The following is a 21820-nucleotide window of genomic DNA, read 5'->3' as shown; positions in this document are numbered from 1 at the left end:
TAGACAAATGTATTGGAATAACCACAAAGGAGGCCGCCATGCAGATCACGTGTTCTGCTCAAGGTCATGGGCCAGATGTTACATCATAACCTTCAAACATTAAACTTGGCAGCTTAGCTCCTGAACACTTGCAATATAGGCATTCTGATCTTCTGCAAGATTGCATGAACATTTTTAAAGAACTTAGATTTGCATTTGAGAACACCTTACTCTTTCAAATGGCGGAGGCTCTGCATCTGGTCTGTCCAGAAAAACTTGGATCCGACCCAATGTCAGAAGGAAGCAGTACTTCCATCTCTTCTTGTTTTGGCTGATGCTGGGTTGCTGTTTTATACAATAAAATGACAACTAGCAGCCGTTTCTGCTTATAGAAAAAGTCTTGAACGCACCTTTCTTTAAAAATTCCAGGTGTAAAAGACTATATAGAAGAAATGAAGACAGTTAATAGACCGTTTCCTCTGGGAGCTTAAGGCGGCTGTTAGAAGCTGGGTTTCTGTTGCAGTAAACCCCCCCCAACACACTTTTTGCAAGACTACTGATGCACTTTGAGTTGATGTGCAGTGGGTCCCTGCCAATCACGTTCCCACTGTCTGTGTTCTTTCAAAAAACTGTACCTTGTACCCCCAATTGGCACCTCTCTGGCCACATGTCAGACCCTTGTAAAAGGTACATGGGTACCAAGGGCACTGTGGCCAGGGAAGACGTCTAAGGGCTGCAGCACTTATTGTGCCACCCTTAGAAGCCATGTACCTTTACACACACACACACACACACTGCCTTTGCATGCTGCGCGTTTTGGTGCAGAACAAACTAAATAGTCGACATGGCACACATCCCTGTGTGTATTGTCTACAACCCACTGCCCTGGCATTGGTCAGCCGCCCCACTAGCTGGGTGCACTATACAGTGGTGGGAGTACAGGTGTATGAGCCCTGTACCCCTACAGTGTCTAAGCCAATTCTTGGACTTTGTAAGTGCAGTGCGGCCATTAGGAGTATATGGTGCTGGGAGTTTGTCATTACGAACTCCACAGCACCATAATGGCTTTTCTGAAAACTGGGAAGTTTAGTATCAAACTTCTCAGCACATTACACCCACTCTGAGGCCAGTGCGGGATTTAATGAAAAATGCACTCAAAGAGCATCTTAGAGATGCCCCCTGAAAAACGAACAGCCTCTTATGGGTTCCCTGACTGGTACACACCAGCCTGCCACCAAGAGACCTGTTCCTGGACCTCTGGGGTGGGAGCCTTAACTTCCTGAGCCCAGAAAGAAAGCCTTTCCTGGGGGGAGGTGTTCACACCTCCCCCAGTCCAGGAAGAGCCATCTGTGGCAGGGGAGCTTCAAAGGCCTTGCAGCCTTTGTAATGCAACCCCCAGCCTCTCCTGCTATCAGGGGCAGGCACCCTTCCTGTCTCCCCTCCTTTTCGGCTGGAATAATTAGCCAGCCCAGAAGGTGTGCCCACCTCTGCCAACCCCACCCCTCAGGTGGGAGAGGCGAAGCCCACTCTTCAGTGCCCGCCATCTTGCAGATGGAAGGCACCCCCCAATCAGGATTAGGGATTGTGTTCACTCCCCATGTGGAATGAGCACACCAAGGGTCTAGTCACCCTAAGGTCAGTAGCCCATTGGCTACTGACCTTGAGACCCCTAAAACACCCCCTTAATACAGTATTTAGGGGGCAGCCCTGAACCAAGAAGACAGATTCCCGCAACCTACGAAGAAGGACGAAAGAAGATGCCCAACAGAGGAGTCTGCAGAGTAGAACTGAGTTGGCCTCAGCCCTACCAGCCCGTATGCAGTTTCCAGAGATCCTCACCAAAAGTCGCCTTGTCCTGTAGCCAGCGACCTCCAGAACCCCTGGGAATACTGACTGCCTTCAACAAAGACCGGATCTCCTGTGAACAGCAGCTTTGTTCAAAAGACATGCCTAAGACAGACTCTGAGCCTGCTGAGGACAAAGAAATCCGACGCCTGGAACTAACACTGCACCCGTCGTCTACGGCCAGAGTTCGAGTGGCCCACCGGTCCCAGCAAGGTCCCCCAGCACTCCAGAGTCCAAGTCCACCGTGGGTTGACCCCTCTAAGACTCCCAGACTTTGCCTGCAGCATCTGCACAGAGACCACCCCAACCGCGAGTGGCCCGGTAAGGTGAAATCCAACTAAAAGACACCCCTGCATCCAGCCGCCCTGCGCCCTGGAGAAAGGAACCTGAGGTGCACCTACTTCCCGAGCCCGCCAACTTACCTGCCCAGCTGTTGATTCCTTCCGGAAGTCTTCTAGGGCCAAGCCTGCAGCTAAAAACCAAATCCGAAAATCCCCATTGAAAACAACAGGGCACCCAACTCCAAAACAGCACCCTGCACCCAGCTTCTGTGAATACACTTTGTGTGCTAAACCGGATCCCCCTTTGCCCTGAGCCGAACACTAGGAGCTTTGCTCCCACAACCTTGTGGCCTGCTCGTGAGCAGCCACTAAACTGAGACCTGAGGTCTGAGAATATACACGGTACCGGCCTACGAGTCCCCGGATCCCCTATTACTTGATGAGTGGGCGGAGCATACCGCTGAGTCTTGCAAAGGGATGCTACAAATATTGGTCAAGTTTGCCTGGAGTGACCGCAATAAGGCTCTTAAAGATATCGAGGCCTTGGAAGAAATACTAAAAAAAGAAGAAGATCAAACTAAGATTAACGAATACAGGGAGCAAATGAAGAAACGTCTGAAAAGCTATGAAGAAAAGATCAAAACGCGGAAGCAGAGCAAATTCGACCGCGATGAAAATGATTACGCACAGGGAAGAGTTCTGACTTTTGCAAGAAAATTTGACAAACCGAGAAACGATCTCCGAAGCAACAACAAGAGACCTACTCAAGCAGAAGCAGAAGTACCAGTGACGTCAGAATCAGAAGTCACTGAGAATGAATCTTCGGAGGATGAGAGAAGCACTGCCTCTGGATGCGGTCCAGTGCATACTCCTTTTCGGGAGGAATTCAAACTGATCCGCCAGTCTTGGCAGAGAGGAGGCAGAGGCAAACCCCCGGAGCAAATGGGAAGAGGAAGACTAGGAGGGGACAAGGGGGCAGGAAGAGGCAATGTATCCCCACCGGCAACGCGGAGCAGAACGGCGTATACCAGGAGAGCCTCCAACAGGAGATGGTAATGAAACCCAAAGAGGCCAATCTTACCATCATTAACCTAACGACCAAACACTTGACGAAAATCGAAAAGTCTGTCCTCGAATTAGGTCTCACTTTCTGCCCCCATAAGACTATGGAATTTACGCAGACGCGTATTGATCTTTTCAAATTTACGCGTAAATTAAAACTGCATAAGTACTTTAAGATCAAACCACCTACTACGAAACCCAAATCCCAAGCCAGCATGACTCCGGCTCCGGATGAACTCGCAAGTGGGGACCTCAATGCTATTATGGTTTTGGAGGAATTAAGAACTGAAGCGGAAGATGGCACTTTAACATCTTTGAGACAATCACAACAATTAGCCATCACTGGCATAAAACAACAAGGTGGACTAACCAAATTCAAACCCGTGTCACAATTCCTACCGCAAATGGCACCTGATGCTATTGAGGTCTTTTCGGAAGCAGTCACGAAGGATTTGATACAGCTCCGACGTAAACAAAGATTCAAAAAAGCCACAATAAAGGAGAGCAACTTCTCTTTTAAACAACAAAAGGCCCTTGAAGATCTAAGGAAGGATAAAGGAATTGTATGTAAGCCCTCTGACAAGGGAGGCAACATAGTATTGCAAACCAAAGCGAACTATGATAAGGAAGCGCTTCGCCAACTTTCAAATGGACAGACATATATTGCCATTGATACGAACTTCTATCATGAAAGTATGGAGAACTATTACTCCCTCATTTCCAGGTGGCACAACAAAGGTCTTCTGACAATAGATGAATTTCTATTTCTTAGAAGGCTGAACCCCATCATTCCAACCTTCTATCACCTCCCAAAGGTGCATAAGAATAAAGAAATACCACCTGGGAGACCAATTGTGGCATCCCAAGGGAGTCTCACAGAGAATATGTCTATTTATGTCGATTCATTCCTCTTGCCCCACGTGAAAAACCTGAAATCCTATATCAGGGACACGAAAGATCTGTTGGGACACATTGCTGTTCTGGAATGGAAGGAGGAGTATAAATTGATGGTTCTAGACATTACCAGCCTATATACCTCTATAGCGCACTGTGTTGGATTAAAGGCTATGGAATATTTCCTTAAGAAACGCCCACTGAAATATCTTGAACATAATGAACTTTTAATTGATTTTGCCAGATTCTGTTTAACTAACAACATCTTTCTGTTCCATACACAGCTATACAGGCAGATCTCGGGGACAGCCATGGGTACCTGCTTCGCCCCCAGCTATGCGAACTTGTTCGTAGGCTGGTGGGAGGAGCAGGTAGCCTGGGACACATCGAACATCCAATGGACAGAAAAGGTGGTCGTGTGGTACCGTTACATAGATGACTTGTTCATCGTGTGGAACGGTTCACTCGACACTGCTAGAGACTACATAAATGTCCTGAATACCAACACAGTTCATTTAGAATTCACAGGAGAAATTGATGCTGTTTCAGTGAATTACTTGGATGTGAATATCTATGTAGACAAGGGACAATTGAAAACTAAACTCTTCCGCAAAGAGACAGCGGGGAATTCTGTCCTTCATGCCTCTAGCAGTCATCCTACGAATCTGGTTAACAGCATCCCCTACGGGGAACTGCTTCGTATAAAGAGGAATAGTTCAGATGACAGTGAGTTTCTAGTGGCAGCTAATGAAAGCATCAGACGTTTTGAAGCCCGAGGGTATAGCAAAGGGGTTCTTGATAAGGCTTTCGGCAAAGTTAAAGCAATTCAAAGGACTGATTTGCTCAAAAATACAGAAACCATGAATATGGATGACATCAAGGGGGGCAAATTCAGACTTATAACTACCTTTTCTAGGGATGCAGGGAACCTCAAAAGAATTATGCGCAAAAACTGGCACATCCTGCAAACTGATGGTGTGATAGGGACTGATCTTCCATCCTACCCCCTCATCACATTCAGAAAAGCGAGGTCTATTAAGAACGACCTAGTGTGCAGTTATCTGAGGGACGCCCCCAAATCACCCTTTGGAGCTTTAGGAGGATTTTTTCCATGTGGAAAATGTAAAGCCTGTAAAGGAAGCAAAAGAGTGCTTAGCTATGACATTCCCGTTATAGGTATCAATAAGACAATCAGGAAATTTTTGACATGCACCACACCTTACACTGTTTACTGTTTGGTATGCCCTTGTGGCTTACGCTACGTGGGCAGTACCATCCACCCTACAAAAATCAGAATCCTGGAACACATGCGGGCCATCAGTAAGGGAGACGAGACCTACCCCGTAGCACGTCATTTTGACAAAACTCACAATCGCAATCGTGATGAGTTGAGCTACTTTTGTTTGGATCATGTACCATCTAATCCTAGAGGGGGAGATAGGATACTGAAACTCCGGAGATTGGAGTCACGGTACATTATCGATCTCCATACCAAAACACCTTGGGGCCTTAATAGTAGTGAAGAGTTAGCTGTACACCTAGGGGAGTGATATTCTACACTGACTTCCCCTCCTTCACTTTACTATATCATGAGGACATTGGATGATGCCACTGTACACATTGTAAATAATGTACATAATGAACACGATTTTGGTATCTGTACATATGCGGGTGGGATTCACATGTGCATAATTGATGTATATAATTGCTGTATATACATGTATAATTGGGTGTGTGCATATATTGGCGGGCATTCTGAATTGCATTTGAACCCGAGCAAGGATCCGTTGCGTTACCTTGGTTGCTTCCTGTATAAACATCATTTATGGTAAATTGTATTATATTGTATATAGTATCTTTAGATGTATAGGCAAAGTGGTTCGCTCTCCCACTCAGTGTTTTATTATAAAAATATTTTGCATTTGTAGAATACCGTAGCAGTAGGCAGCCCTAGCCATGTTTTATTTTTGTTGGAGAATGTCTCCATGTGTATGCCCATCCAGGGCCTGATTTACGTGATTTACGGTTAAATTTTCGATTCTCCCCCCATCCCTATCGCGTTTGCGAGTGGAGTTTGCCATTCTGGCATGTGGGCTATCATACATTACAAGATGGCGCCGATAGTGGGGTAGGAATGTTAGAGACCAGAATATTGATGTTGGTCCTTCATTTGTGTTAATGTACATTTCGTTGATTTAAAAACATGGCGGGCGAGCGCTTCGGTAAACATAGAAGAAGGTTGTTACCGAAACGCGTCTGTTTATTTTCGTGAAAGTTTCCACTTAATAAATTTTGGAAACGGCCCCCGCGAGTGCTGTCTTTCTCTTTTGGATGGTGGTTGTGAGAAGGAGAGTTGCAGCAAATATTAATTGCGGGTACACCCCCGCATGAAGAAGCACCCGCCTGAGAGTGCACCGGATTGGTGTTTTGTAGCAGTGATATATATATATATATATATATATATATATATCCCCCAAACCCACTTTTTATGAAATAAAAAATATATAGACAGAATGCTTTCATTAGAAAATCCTTACCGAGAAAGCATGCATTTATTATTTTTGATATATTTTATAATTGTTAAACTTTCTTCCCTAAACTGGGCTTTGATATGGGATACACTGCAGTTTAAATCTTAAACTGAGTGTGTGTTTAAAATCACTGTTCTTTTTAATTTATAAGTATAATAAAATAATATTGTTTCGATTTTTCTTTTTTTTATTTCATGTAGGAAACAGCATTTAGGTACTGAATATTATCAGTAGACGTTAACTTCGGGCCTATCTTCAGATACACCAAGCCTTGAAAAAGTCCACAGAGGACAAAACATATGTGGCTTATGGTATTGCTGCAATTATATTTCTAGAAAAGGCAAAATAACAATAAAAAAGCGAGGTTGCATTAAAAAAACTGGCTCCATGTCAAATGTAGATAGAGAACCTACTAAGCAACTTTGTTAAATCATCTCATGGTATATACATGACAATCTGTAAAAGATTGTAGAGACTGTTCTGCACAAACTGGAAGCAGGTTATGGTAGGTTTGCATCCACAATTCATTTATCAGAGATTAACTGTGAGATTTAACTAGAATAGGGTGAATTTGTGGTGCGCACGCTTATGTACAACACTGTTACCAGCACTTTCTGTATGTATCTCTCTTATGTATCGTATTTGAGTGACACACTCGCAAGAACACAGGAATGCGTATGAGAGACGGGTATTGCATAAGTGTGATGATCAACAGGGATTGTAGTGTATGCAATGGGTCAAATGCAGTTGTTCAAGGAATTTGTTAACACTGATCTCATAGGAAGGTAGACACATGGCCCTTATGCAGGACATAGAGGCCGATCACATAATGTCTACTTATTTAATGTATAATAGCACTGGCATGTGACAAGACGACGCTTTGTAGCGCTGGACCTTCAGAAAGTCTAGGGTTTACTTTTTCAGGGCTTCAAGCGCCTGCAGTCCCTCAGCTTTGGCACTGTGTGATGGGGTGTAGGCACTCCTGTGATGGGGTGTAGGCTCTCCTGTGGAGGGTGGATGTGGCCGTTTCCTCATCCGGACACAGTAGATGGCCCTAAACATCCTTATCTGGAAGAAATAGGTTATATGAGGAAAAGACAACGTGGTCTGGATGGATTACCTTGTCATGAAATGCATACCTTAGTGCCAAACAATTGCGTAGATCAAATTTGGCAGGGTGAACCGTAAAAAGTAAACCAGCATTGGCAAAACCAACCGGTTTCACCTTTGAGATCTATTGGCTCTGCCAATAACTTTTGTTCATGCTGTACAATACTGGCAAAGCAAAAGGGAAAAAAGCCACAAAGGTACGGCTGCTTCCGGGCCCGTGACTTTGTAGGCATGTGGATGCATCATGATGAATGTGTGACGAGCGCCATTTGTTTTTTCATTTACAGATCTGAGAAGTATGGGTTAATAAAACAAAATATGAAAATGAATTAGCACGAAAGTACTTTTTATTCATAATGTGGGGGTAACAGGTGATGAGAGAAAGGGAAAAGAAGCACAGAAGGGAGGGAGCAACAAAGAATGGCAGGAGATGTACATGAGGGGTAGGCAACATGGAGTGTGGGGAGAGAATCACACAGCCGAAAGCAACACTGAGCACAGGGGTGTAGAAAAGCACTCGAGGGAGACAGCTGGAAAACACATGCACTTTCAAAGAGTGCTTAAGAAAAAAGAGGTTCCATTAAACGAAGCAGTGGAAGGACACAAGTATAGAGGACATGCTGCAGGCAGGGGACAAACGCAAGATGGACAAGGTAAGCCATTAAATTAGAAGCAAGCAAATAAAGAGGACAATAAAGCCGACCAATGGTTCGCAATGGGGTGGAAAGACTTTAAGCTTACAAAAGCACTTTTGCAACGAGACATCATGCACTGACTGGTGGGCTCGACCTAAAAAGTAAAACACCTCTTTTGTCCCGCAGATACACAATGTGGCTCAAAGCAGTTGTTGTATTCTCCAAGCCTCTGCGTGACCCCATAATATGTATCAGTATGTCCCTCTTTGCTCCTCGACATGGCATAATTACTACAAAGTTGTTGTGTTTTTTTTCATCTTTTTATTCCATCAGATTTGTAATCTGTGCTCGTGCTGCATTTAACAATACAATCATCCGACATTCATTGATAAATATGTATTAATTACAGTATTTTTGAAGTGCCTGTAAACAAAGCCCTCTGACAAGCAAATATATGGCCCTTTCACCTGGGCTCCATATACTGGGTATTATATACAATAAACTGCATTGTGCATAAGAGATTACAGTCCAGAAGGAGCTCCTCAAAGAAGTGATCCAGGAGCCACAAATCATACCCATCGACTGTGAGTCAGTGTGCTATCCTGTATTGCCCACTGGTGCATATAAAGCCCAAGCCAGACTTCCTCCAAACATGTCTCCATGTGTCAAAATGGAGCAGGACTTGGTTTAGATGAAGCACAAAGCACATACTGTGAGGGACTAAATCAAGAAAGAAGCAATGAAAACGATACTCCTCTAAAACGTCTGAAGACGGATCAGCAGTAGGTCGCTGCGATTCAAAGCTGTTGAGTGAAAAGCGATGTATCGGGGCACAGACGTTGAGGGGAAACTACAAGGTAGACATGAAGGTAGGGGGGCCCATGACACACAGCAGGGTCTTGTGGTTATCCGAAACATTAACCACAACTCCAACCACAAAGAAGATATCCTTAGGTGCAAGTAGCTGATCAAATCTCCTTTATACTAATCTTAAACTGTCCAGGCATCACTCGCTCAAGTAGTCCTGTTTTTTTTCACAGGGCGCCCTTCATAAAATTTGTAAGTAGCTAATCCTTATGTCTGTTGTTAGCCAAGACCTTCTGATAGTTCTAAATTATATGTATGATATACTTATTGATTTCAGCCAGCCCCCTTCATACATTGGTCTGTTACTGTGTCATTCACATCTTTCTTCCGCCCACTACAGCATACATTGAGGGGCATTTGTTGAGCCCTCTTCAGCCATTGGCAGCATTCTGCCGTTGCACACAGAACACATCCACACATAAAGTAGTTCCCTTAAATGCCAGGGTCTACCATTGCAATGTGTGCTTTTTCAGATCAAAAACATATTCTTCTTCAAGCTATTTTTTTCTAACATTGATGAGGGCCAGGCATCTTCCCCCAAAAAACGGTTTTGCAAAAACCATTACAAGAGAAAGCAAGCATTGATGAAGCCAAAAGGCTTGCAGCCAATACCAGACTTACTAACTTTGATAGTGTGTGCTTTTCTAGCACTCAAGTTGAATGCCAGGAACTCACTTCCTCGCAGCCTGCGTCTGGAATCCTGTCACCTCCTCTTTCGTAAAAGATTGAAAACTTTCCTTTTTCCCAAATAGTATCCCTCCCCCTCCCCTCAGATCTCCACTGATCTCATAGCGCGGGGATGCCTCTGGGTCACCAGGCGCTCTATAAATCGCTAAATAAATAAATGAGTTGTTGATCCAGTCCTTTATTTCTAGTTCCCAGGCTGGCCTTACCAAGCTCGCGCTCACCTAGTCCTTATCTCTTGTATATTGCATGGTGCCCCTGGTGAATTTTGATAAGTTGAACAAGAAACCTTTCTCTAGCTCACGGGTTTCCCACACTGGTGTCATAAACTGCACCCCAAGCACTAGTAAAAGAGAACACATAAGTACAATATCTACTATTATATGGAGCTGTTGCTCGCTTCCACCATGCTGGTGCTCCTTCTTGCGCCACACCATTCTTAGTAACATAGCACAACGTTGCGTTTGATGTCTAGCATAGGTTTTTACTGGACCCCTTCCCCTTTGAGAATATTTTAAAAAAACATATTTTTTAACACAGGTAGTGGTCCAACAGACCACTGCTCACTCTTAAAAAAAAAAAGAATTTTTATTTTTAAACGCATCCTGTGTTCCTTTATCGAAAACGGGTTGCATTTTTTATTTAAAAAAATACATAAAAGACTGCTTTTTTAAAAAGCAATCTCAGACATGGTGGTCTGTTTGACGCCAGCAGGCCACCATCCCTGTGATGGGTGTGATTTCTAATGCGTCGTAAATTGTGACCTACCTCATTATTATTCTTGAGGCAGGTCGAAATGTGACCTACTAGAAACCGCTATTTGGGGAATAAAAGTACTTCATACATAAGGAAGTGCTTACAAATTAGGCCATTATCTTTTACCACATGCCTAATTTTAACTCTGATCCCCGTTTTAATTAATAGTACATTGACATTTTTTAATTTGGAAAATATACAGCACTTCAATGCTTATTGTTATGCCTTGGTTATCAACTTTCTTCTTTATGGCATTTTTGTATTGTGGATTTTTTTGTATTTGATGCTTATGGTTACTTAATTTTTACATACAGTTGATCAGTAATGTCACACACAGCTGACAAATCTTATAAAATCAGTGTTCTGACAGGGCGGCCTCTAATGCAAGCCTTGGGTTGTAATCAGTCCGAGGGTGACAGAAAAGTCCCTAGTCTTCAGCTCAGCCTTTCAATTAATGGCAATTTGTTACTGTCTGTCCATACCATGCACTGTAGTGTTCTTTCTCAGCCTCTCCTCAACAACTCCCATCTCAGGACCCATTGTTGTAGAGACAGGTCCGCCCTGAAATTGGACACCCCAACCACTATATTTACATCCATTACTTATGTTCTTTTGTTCCTCCAAACTGAAGAGTTAAGCCCTCCCACTTATTTTGGTAATTTTCCAGACGCCGATCTCATATCTTCTAGGTAGCTTACATCTACCGCTAACATTTTGGAAGATTATGTGTTTTTCATTTATTTAGCTTTGGACAAAAAAATCTCACAGTAATTATATTGGTTGATTAAAAACAAAAGAAACTAAAATATCAGGAAAAAAACATATATAGACATTAGGGGTTAAAGTTATAGGGGGGGGGAGGACACATAGATTTAGGGAAACTCCCTTTCATGTTAATTACATTAATTTATATTGTATTTTCAATCCATAACATTAATTGCCACCTACATCATAGGTAGGAATATTGTAGTCAATTAAGAGAGAGCTGTAGCTGTTTGTAATTAGAGGGCAGCCACTAATGTGAATTATGTTATCATAGTTTCTCATTAATAGACAATCAATTATTTGTACTGAAATAATAATTTTATGTGCTTTTGAAAGAAACCTTTCTATACACAATTTGTGTGTTGGATGGCTTTTTTCTTAACATTTTTATGTATATTGAAAATATTGTTAGTCTTAATTCGCTGTGAACAATAAACTTGGACCAAATCTTTATAATTATTAAATAGGCAAAACAATAAAAAGACTAAGGAAAAGGAAGGGAGAAGGGTAAAAAAGAAATAATAAAAAAAGAAATACTTAGGAAAAACAGAACTCCCAAATGTAATGCCTCATGACCTAGAAGAGTCCCCGTAAAATAAAGACATTACTCCAAATACACGAAAACCCCAATTTCTGAAAAATTCTTACCTCTCCAAACAGACCCACTACTTGAGAGGAGGCCTGAGGAATTGGGCACACTCCCCTAGATGTTTCCTCAAGAACTCCAGGATATTAACAATATAGCCTGCAGCACTGAACACAATACTGCAGATGTCACCAGAAGAGATGGAAAAGGTCTCATGATAAGCAAGCCTCCTTGTGAGGCCTTACCATTGACGCATACGGTGGTAATGCGGGCTAGTAAATAAGTGGGAAAATAAGACGTCTTAGGTGCACAGGTGAGTACTTTCAACATGATCGTTCAAAGGCCAACTGTGGTCCATTATCCAAATTTTTCACTCCATAATCGAACAACACTAAGAGCTGGATTTAGATCTCGGAGAAGGGGTTACTCCGTCACAATAGTGACTGATATCTCACCACCGAAATATAAATCCTATGATATGCTGTGGGATTTATATTTCAGCCGACGGGATATCTGTCATCGCTGTGATGGTTAACCTGTCCGCTGAGATCTAATCAGGCTCTAGGAATGTGCGTGTGCACCTTATCACGCAAACGGGTGAGATACCTTCCATTTTCTTGATGGTTGTATCTCTCCACTCACAAAGCACCCTAATAATCCTCTTCTTTCTGGAATGCACTCCGGCATATCCTGGCTCTTTCCATGACCTTGAGAATCCACTTCCCAACTTTAGCAGATGTATCATGTAGCCCCATGCTAGATACACATGAGGATCACATTCTATCCGGTTTCTGTGTAGATCCCAGGTTGGCCCATGCCAGCTCATACGTCTTGTTTTTTCTAGACCTTTCATTGACCATATCAAGTATGAGTAGTTTGTCCTTGTATTTTAAATCGCGAGCTGGCCTATATCAGAAGACTGTAGCTCATCCAGTCCTTAGTTTTCCAGAGCTACAGGGATCCCATACTATATGTCACTCCCTCGTTTAGTCCTTGTTAAATGCCGCAGCCACAGTTTTTCTGAACAACATATTTTAACTCTTTGAAAAAGCTTGCAGCCTCATGTCGGATGATACCGGCTGATTGTAATCTACATTTCCGAAAGAAGATCTTTCTCTACATAGGCTACCTTCTAACTGAAGTCTTTATGGGTCTGTGTGTGTGTCGTAGGGCACAGGATGGAGTAAGCTCCTATTTTTTAGAGTTCTTTAGCAGCGACAGGGTACTACCGGGAGGTCCTCATCCTGCTAGAGTTTTATAGCAGTGGTAGGATACCGCTGTCGGAAGCTCCATTGCTGGAGTACTTAAGTGCTGGCAGTGTACAGCTGGATGGAACTTCTCTGATAGCACCCTATAGGGTAGTAGTGGAAAAATCTTGCAATACTCATAAATTGTAGCACTCACAGGACCATGCACCAGTACCACAATGCTCACACTGCTTGAGTCCTGTAGTACTTGCCAGGAACTGCAGCTCATGAGCTCACACTACTGAAGTTCTATTGCAGCAGCAGGGACAATGATAATGGACGCTCACACTACTGGACTCCTATTGCACTTTCACAGCACTGCCCAATGAACCACACTCTGATAGAGGAGTAGTAAGCACACACAAAAGGATTACTATAGCTCTCACACTACGGCTCGTAGAAAGCTTATACTACTCAAGTACTACAACACCTACTATTGGTTAATGTTCCCACCAATGAGGAGTATAGTTCTGACCTCTGGACCTCTACAGCACTGAGAGGGAACTTCTGAATGATATTCTTTACATTTCATGGTGGGATTGTGTAGCACTGGCACAACACTACTGGAGGAAGCAAACACTGCTTAAATCCTGTACCACTCACATGGCATTGCTTGGGGACACTCCTACATCTAGACACCTATAGGGATGGCAGGACACTCTGAGAAGGAAGCTTGCATGGCCGGAGGCTTGTAGTGCTTAGAGAACACTGCTGGAGGAAGTTTGCACTGTTTTTGTGACACTCATTGTAGTACTTAAACTGAGTTCTCAAGGTGTATATTTCACAAATAGTATTATTACAGACACAATTCACTAAATTCTCAATTTCTTAAAACATTCTAAACATATCAGCACACTGCAGTGCTCTCGCCTATCCAGAGGTACACTGGACTTCACAGCAAAAACTGCATCTCTGAGGAGTCATAAAGGCTGTGGCTGGGCCAGTCAAACGCTGACCTTTCTGAGGCAGCCCAGCCAGACAGGTGGCTGAACCTGCCCCACCAAGAGGACTGTTTCCAGCTGCTTGGGCACCTTCTTCTATGTTTCATGCATATTGTCTCTGGACAAAGTGCGTCTGTTTCTCCCAAGTCGTGTATCTCATAGGATCAGCGATGTGTAGGCTACAGGCACCAGACCGGTGTTGCTCCCACGGCAGCAGCGGATCCAGTCGTCATCCACTGTAGAAAGCAGCTGTAAAACCTCGTCCTTCTGGAAGCTCAGGTGGGACCCCGAGGATCCTGTGTGGTCGCAGATGGCCCTCACGGTCCTGACAAAAGCAAGGAGAAAGGGTGTCAGAGTGGGCAAGGTACCAAGGCAGAGGTTATCAGATCACTCCCATGTTATGTTTTTGCAAGATCACTACATATAGTCATGATACCATGTTTTCAGTCCTATGCTTTCCTTATAGAAATCTTTGTTACAAGAGGGCTATTTCAATGGTCCCATTGAAGGAAACAAAGCAAACTTCCTGAGTGTGGTAGTTGGTTAAATGAAAACGGTGAGCTTTAGAGTACCGCCATTTTGGGAACCCATCTTCTCAACAAATAATTTACAACTGATATTTTAAGTCAGCAGCTGTTGGTGATTGCCTTCTGAATTCATTGCCCAAGTTCTGTTTGTGGAATAGACCTACTCAAGTCCAAGGGAAAAGAGCAATAAAATATTTGGTAAATGGGCATTTTCTCTGAATTTATATATTTTACGTGGCAGGGAAATTGGCATATTTGAGATCTGTAGCATTGTATTGTATAGTAGTAGGTGTGTTGTGGTTACAGTGAGTGCAAGGATCAGTGGTATCCATTTTGGATGGCGCCTGGTTTGGCATGACCTAGGATGGAGAGCAGATTCAGATTCTCCAGTAGAAGTGCATCGACTACATTCCTGTGGCTGGAGGTGGAGACCCAGACACAGAAGTAGAGGAGGCTATAGACAGGGACCCCACCAAAAAAAAATAAACGAGGACCTTGTTATCAAAGGGCTACTGATTTGTTCTTGCAGAGCACTGTAATTTGATAGAAGGATTGGCTGGGGCTACAGTCTCTGTTGTTTAAGGTCAGGAAGTTTCTAGGCATGGCCTCTCCTTTTGACTGCCTCGGATTACTCCTTCAGAAAGGCTGTCAGCTCAGTAAAGTGCAGAAACTTATCACTTAATCATGCCCTTGTTTTGGAGACCCCTACTTGAAGCCAGCATCTTTGCTACCTGCAATCAACTTGCACAAAGCCTGTGTCTGAGGATTGTCAGAAGAAAAGAGATTTGAAATACAACCACCCCAAACCAGTTCTGAAACCTCAGTGAAGACACATCCATTTGTCTGTGGAATGTGTACAAACGTAGAATCCAAATCACCCCACTTTGTTCCGTTACTAAGTTTCAGGTTCTTCATGACCTAAGTAGGGGCTGCTCCTCTAAGCACCCGAAGGATTGCCTTGTGACCAAGGCTGGTGTCTGCATGACCGCCAGTCTCCCATAGGGGAGTAGGCCTGCCTGAAGTCTGCTCTTGCTGCTGGAGGATTTTAAGGTCTGCCAAGAGCCTAGAAATGTGCCTTCTGAGAGAGGGAAGGAGTGTCCCTTGCCCTCTAGGATGGATGACTATCCAGGAGGAGATGTTCGGTATTTTCAAGGTGTAGGGAATCCCTGGCAAGCGACCATGTGGCTAAGAACCACATTTAGAAGACTTCTCTAAATATCATGTGTGAGTGTTAGTCTGCTGTGTCTAAGAGACTGGTTATCTGCTGCCAACGTCAAAATGCTACGTAAACACAGAGGTAGGAGCCTCAATTGGCGGAGAGGGTATAATTATTGAAGACCGCCCCAATATCAGGGTCAGTGTGGAGGCCACATCAGCCGTACCAGTGTCCCATCAGCAACCTGCCTATGTAGGCTGCAACGGCAGAAGGCGAGAAATACTAGCTGAGCTGATGCTATTGTATAATATGGCTTGGCATTGAACAGTATATGGTACGGTCCATCATGTAATAGTATGGTATGGCTTCTCGTTGTATTTTGTCAGTCAGTCAGAAAACTTTATTTCGGCTAAAAGCCATAAAAGTTCATACCACATAAAACAGTACCAACAAGGTTAAAAAGGTTAATACATAGTTTTAAATATAAATGTTAAATAAAAAGAAAAAAACAATGAGTAGAATAGTTAATAACACATGGATTGCCTTAATGTGGTAATAGTCGTCTTCTAATCAACCACATTGAAAACAAGAATTTGGCAATCACCGTAACATATAGGGGAGAAGAATAGTACTTCAGCAGCCTGAACAGATCCCTGTAATTCCTAGCCCCCGTGTTATTTGCGAGTTGGATAATCCATCTTTGACGGGGGACTTTATAGGCAGGACAAAAAAGTATAGCGTGGACCTCGGTTTCGTCAGAAGCACTACACCCAGGACAGGGTTTCCAAACAGAGCCAGCCCACTTATTCGTTCTTTAGTGGAGCGGGAGAGAACCATGCCTGAATTGCAAGAATAATTTTTTGGCAGTAACCGGCTGGATCAGATCTATTACTGGCTCAAAGCTATAGGCAGTTTTTATCTCGAAAAAAGCAGAGGTCAAATTAGCAGTATTAACTGATCGAATAGCCTGGGTCAGGTTATGTTCCTCCAAGGTTTTGCCAATGATCTTTTTGAAACAGAAGGGCAACAGTCCTCAGGTGTGAGCCAGAGGTCCTCTCTTCCTATCTCCCTCAGCAATTTTTTTACGTAGGCTAGCCAAGGGATGGCACCTGCCTTTGGTATCAACAGGATGGATTTTATTTCCTCCTGAAAATTTGCGAGTTCAGGGGTGCTCCATATTCGGCGCCAATACATTACTGGTCTGGAAGCGACCAGGTCTGCAATGGGATTAATACCTAGGTCCATCCTAAGCGGCTGGATGGGAGTACTCCTTGGGAGTGCAAATAGTTGTCTTAAAAATTGATTTTCTGACTTGGATAAAATCTGGGCTGAGTTATGGCCCCATAGTTCAGCTCCATAAACTACCACCCCCCTAGCCTGGGTTTTATAAATCTCCACCAGAGGGCTAATTAGTTTTAATTTACTATTTTTATACATCTTTGTGATTCCCCCCTGATATCTGCGCAAGTTTAAAATTTACTTTTAAAATCTGGGGGCCCCAGGTCATTTTATTGTTGAGTGTCAGGCCCAGGTAGTCAAAGAGGTTCACCCGTTCTAAGGGCAAACCGTCCAATTTTGGGATAGGGCGCTTAATAGTATCTGCGTGGAGGACCATATATTTGGTCTTACTCACGTTAATGACTAAATTCCTTTTCCTGCAAATGTCGCAAATCCGTCCAGGACTCTTTCCATCCCCATGGGAGTCCTGGAGAGAAGCAGAGTGTCGTCTGCAAACATTAATGCAGGAATTTTCCTACCTGCCAGCTTAGGAGTATCTATGTCTCCTAGAGCCAGAATATCCTCAACCAGCCCATTTAAGAAGAGGGAGAAAAGAGTTGGGGCTAAGACGCACCCCTGTCTGACTCCCTTCTCAACTCTGAAGGGGTGCGTAAGTTCTCCATTAAGTCCAAACCTGACTCTAGCAAAAGTATCTTTATGTAACTGCTCGAGTAGGTCACAGAGATAAAGAGGTGCTCCCATCCCTTTTAGTAGCTCCCACAACTGGCTACGATCCACCGTGTCGAAGGCAGACTTTAGGTCAACAAACGTGAGATAAAGGCTGCCCCCTTCTAGAATGATAGTTTTCCAGTGGATCATTTGCAGCCTAAACAGTTGGTCCACAGTTGACATTTTGGCTCTAAAGCCCACCTGCAGAGGGGTTCAAATATTAAAGTCCTCCATCCAGGTTTGCAGTCTCCCCAAAAGAATGCGCGCGAAAATCTTCTGGGCGACGTCAATTAGGCTGATGGGCCTATAGTTTGCCGGATCCAGGGGAGAACCCTTTTTGTGTATTGGTATGATCTCGGCACCAGCCCATGTAGAAGGTAGCGGCATTCCAGTTAGGATTGCATTAAAAAGACCATATAGATATGGCACCCAGATGTCAGAGATCGCCTGGGATCTTGTCTAGACCTGGCGCTTTGTTTGGTAGGACTTTACTAAGAGCCACTCTAACTTCTCTAAGGGTGCACCTCTGGGCCAGACCCGAAATAGGGGATGGACAAGCGTTAGGGTTGGGAAAGAGATTGTTTGCTACCGGAGGCTTAGAGGCATACAAGGCTTCAAAGTAACCACGCCATATTTCTTCCCCAAGATTAGGTTGAAAAGCTTGGTTAGGACGTGACGATCCTGTTTTCACTAAACTCCAGAACGATCTTGAGTGCCTATTCTTAAGTGCTAGAGAGATCTCCTCCCATCTACTTATTTCCCATTCTTTTTTTGCTTCCTTGGTGATTTTCTTAAAGTAAGCCCTCGCTTCCTTAATTAATGGCTTGTCCCCATTCTTAATGGTTATCAGGAGCGATGACTTTGCTTCCCTGCAAGATTTGTTAAACCAGGTGATGTTCCCCCTCATAGATGCCGGATTTCTCCTGATGTCCCGGTTGAAATGGGTTTCTAGGGTACCACAGAGTTCTAGATGGGTTGCTCCAATCAGATCCAAATCCATGTGAGCCTTTGGCAAGTTGGCTTCTCTCATAGATTTCTCCGAAAGGGGATAAATATCAGTGTACATGGCACAAAGATTCCTTTGGGATTGGGCCATCTTTTCCCATCTAACTCTTCGAGCACCACAGGCTATAGCCAAGGGTGCTAGTATGGGTAAATCATTTACGGAGACATGGCAATTGGTGAAACACTCCATGGTTACAGCAATGGGATTGTGGTCACTTTCGCAACGTTTATTAACTTGAAAGTCCATAATCCTTGGCCACAGGCCCATGCTGAGCATAATATAGTCAATAATGGAGTTTTGGCCATTTCTTTCGAATGTTGGGTTACCTGGGTTGTCTGCTGGGAGCCTGCCATTACATGCCCGCAGCGAGAAGTTAAGTGTAATCGAAGTGAGCTGGAGAACCAGTGGAGTCCAAGCCTTCGTGGGATAGGTGTTAGCTGGAGATATTGCCCTCACTTCGTCCTCTTCCTGAGATACTGGGGTGATCAACCCATTCAAGGGTTCAAAGTGGCAGTTGAAATCTCCACCAATTATAAGGTGATCAGTGTTGGTAATTGTGGTCAAAAATACCTCTAAACTAGTCAAAGCAGGGGACACTTGGCCATAATTCACTGGACGGGAATAGATGTTTATCAGGCACAGCTCATGGTTATCCCGAAAGGTGATAGCTAAGCACATAATGTCCGGAGAGTCAGTGCTAATTTTCCTGGTAGAACCTCCCGATGGCCTTCCCCCATTTGGCCTTACAGCGGGTTCCCAGAAAGTAGCAAACCCTAAGCGATGATAAGGCTTCAGTGCCCAGGTTTCCTGGAATAGGCAAAGGTCATGTTTGTCAATGAATTCCCCCCAGTCGGGGACTTCTAATAGACGAGATAATCCCGCCACATTCCAGGATAGAATTTTTAGCCCCTCAACCCGAATGGTAGATGGTTTAACGGGGTGTAGCCGATGGGGGGTAGATACAATTCCCAGGGTAGTGCTTGAATTGTCCTTAGTATTGTCTACTAGCCCTAATTCTATGGGAGGCTCAGGAGGTAACGTGTTGGTGAGGGAAATAGCAGGATAGGACACAGTTGTCTTAGAAGGTAATGTCTCCGCTGGCTTCAACTGAATCTGGTGGGTTATCCCTTTTTTTTACAGCTTCCGCCCCAATAGGGAGTCGAGGTCAAAGCGAGGGAAGTTCTCAAACCAACGTCTGATCTCGAGGTGTTCCCTTCTTTATGAGACTTTCGACATTCAGGAGTTGCTACAGACAGTCTTGCGGGTGCCCCCCCAACTTTCAAAGCATTCCCAGCTTCCCGGGTCCTCCAATTTTCATAGCCCAGGGATACTTGGGGGTATGGAGAAGGAACCCGACTCAACCTAGGCTCCATCTGCGTTGGGGCAATATGCCCATAATCAAGGTCGGGCATCAGTCAATCAATGCAGTCCAAGAGGCTAAACCGGTTATGGCAAGGAATATTATAACGTATGGAATATGTATCGGCCTCTTTGGTTCCACTGGGGCCAGGTCCCATCCCGCTCTTCCCCATTGAGAGTTAGCTATGTCCCTCCTAAGATTGGATACTCCTAACGGATAAAAATAGGATAAAAAGGGAGTATGAATTCCATCAGCCATATTAGGCCGCCCCCCCCCCCTCCCCCACATATTTTACCACCCTAGGGTCTCTAAAATTTACAACAATGCAATCTCCCCTTGTGGTCTTCACACCCCGGCCTACCCAAGAAACTCTTCGTACCATCAAGATTTCCCCATTTAGATTGGGTGGCAAAGGTCTATTAGCATTCAACCAATGTATTACCTTATGTTTCAAGGACAAATAAGGTTCAACTCTATCTTGGGGAAGTTCAGGTACACCTGTTAAAACCACCACGTATGGGCTAGAGTCTGGTGGTAGGTCAATTCTTGAAGAATTCCTAGTGTTAGAAAAAGTATCAGAGCTGGGATTGGCCGGGGGAAGGAGAGGGGGTTGGGGTGGAGGCCCTGCCACACAGCCAATTTTGCTTGATACTTGAGCCTGTTGAGGGAGAGGAGGAGAGGCAAGCCTACCGTCTGTATTAATTAATGGGTCCCTTTCGGTTTGAGCTTGATTGTGAAGGGAGGAATGATCGACGGCCTGCTCGCATGGCCTATTAGAAGATGATATACCAGGTTGGTGACAGGATATCTTCAAGGCTGGATATGCTGTTGCCACTGTATTGGGCTGGATGGTATCTATTAGCAGTGATATTTTACTTTCCAATGAAGATAAGCGCTTAACTAAAGGAGATAGACTCCCATCGATAATCGCGGCCATTCTATCCCAAAAAGCGCTAGGAGTCAATCCCCCCAGAGCTTCCTCACATGTGGCTGTGGAAATGGGGGATACTACAGGTTCTCGAATGGGGATATTATGTGTATCAATTACTTTCGTGGGGGTTTTAGGGTCTGGATTAGGGAGTGGCGTTATATTTTTATGTTTTTTTGGGGGGGGACATCTCGTTGGAGCCCCTTCACGCTTCTTCCCTTTTGTGGCTGATGGGTTCGCCCCCAAGCGTTTACTTCTGACAGACCGGTCCGTCATGGACCTTGTTTTTGCACAGTTAAAAATAGAAGCTGGGAAGAGATGTTCAACTAATTGTAAATCAGCCTCAGTTGGCCTTTCGACCGAAGAGTTAATTAGTGTGGGGGTGACAGAGGAAGGTGACTCACTTAACAAAACCTCACCTAGCGGGCAAATTGAAGACTGGGGAACAGATTTGTCAGGAGAAGGAATGGACATAATGGCTCCCAATGAGGATCGTTTCCCTAGCTTAGGGTCTAGGGATAGTCTACGTTCTGTGGCAGCAATCTCATAAGCCAAAACATTACTAGCCCGGGTTATAAAATTGTCCAAAGTCCCCACAACGTTACACCCCTAAGGGGCCAGCCTCAATAGTCCAGTAGCCATAATGATATTACCTTTGGGAGCGTGGCAGCCAAGAGGAGAGCCCTACCCTACCTCGTACAGTCTCGAACGGC

The 21820-nt window shown here is 44.2% G+C and overlaps 1 protein-coding gene across 3 annotated transcripts in view; it reads right to left on the bottom strand.

The window, feature by feature from the left end:
• Positions 1-8635: 8635 nt before the first annotated feature.
• The window catches only part of RUSC1 (RUN and SH3 domain containing 1), a 145486-nt gene continuing 132301 nt past the window's right edge, over positions 8636-21820 (bottom strand). For all 3 annotated transcript variants that reach the window (XM_085639441.1, XM_085639439.1, XM_085639440.1), the window contains one exon: positions 8636-14508. In XM_085639441.1, the coding sequence (XP_085495567.1) occupies positions 14340-14508 (169 nt within the window). In that variant the 3' untranslated portion in view covers positions 8636-14339. The remainder of the gene's footprint in view (positions 14509-21820) is intronic.

The sequence above is a fragment of the Triturus cristatus genome, chromosome 12 (assembly GCF_964204655.1).
Source record: "Triturus cristatus chromosome 12, aTriCri1.1, whole genome shotgun sequence".
NCBI classification, from domain to species: Eukaryota; Metazoa; Chordata; class Amphibia; order Caudata; family Salamandridae; genus Triturus; species Triturus cristatus.
This window is presented reverse-complemented; position numbering and strand designations above follow the sequence as displayed.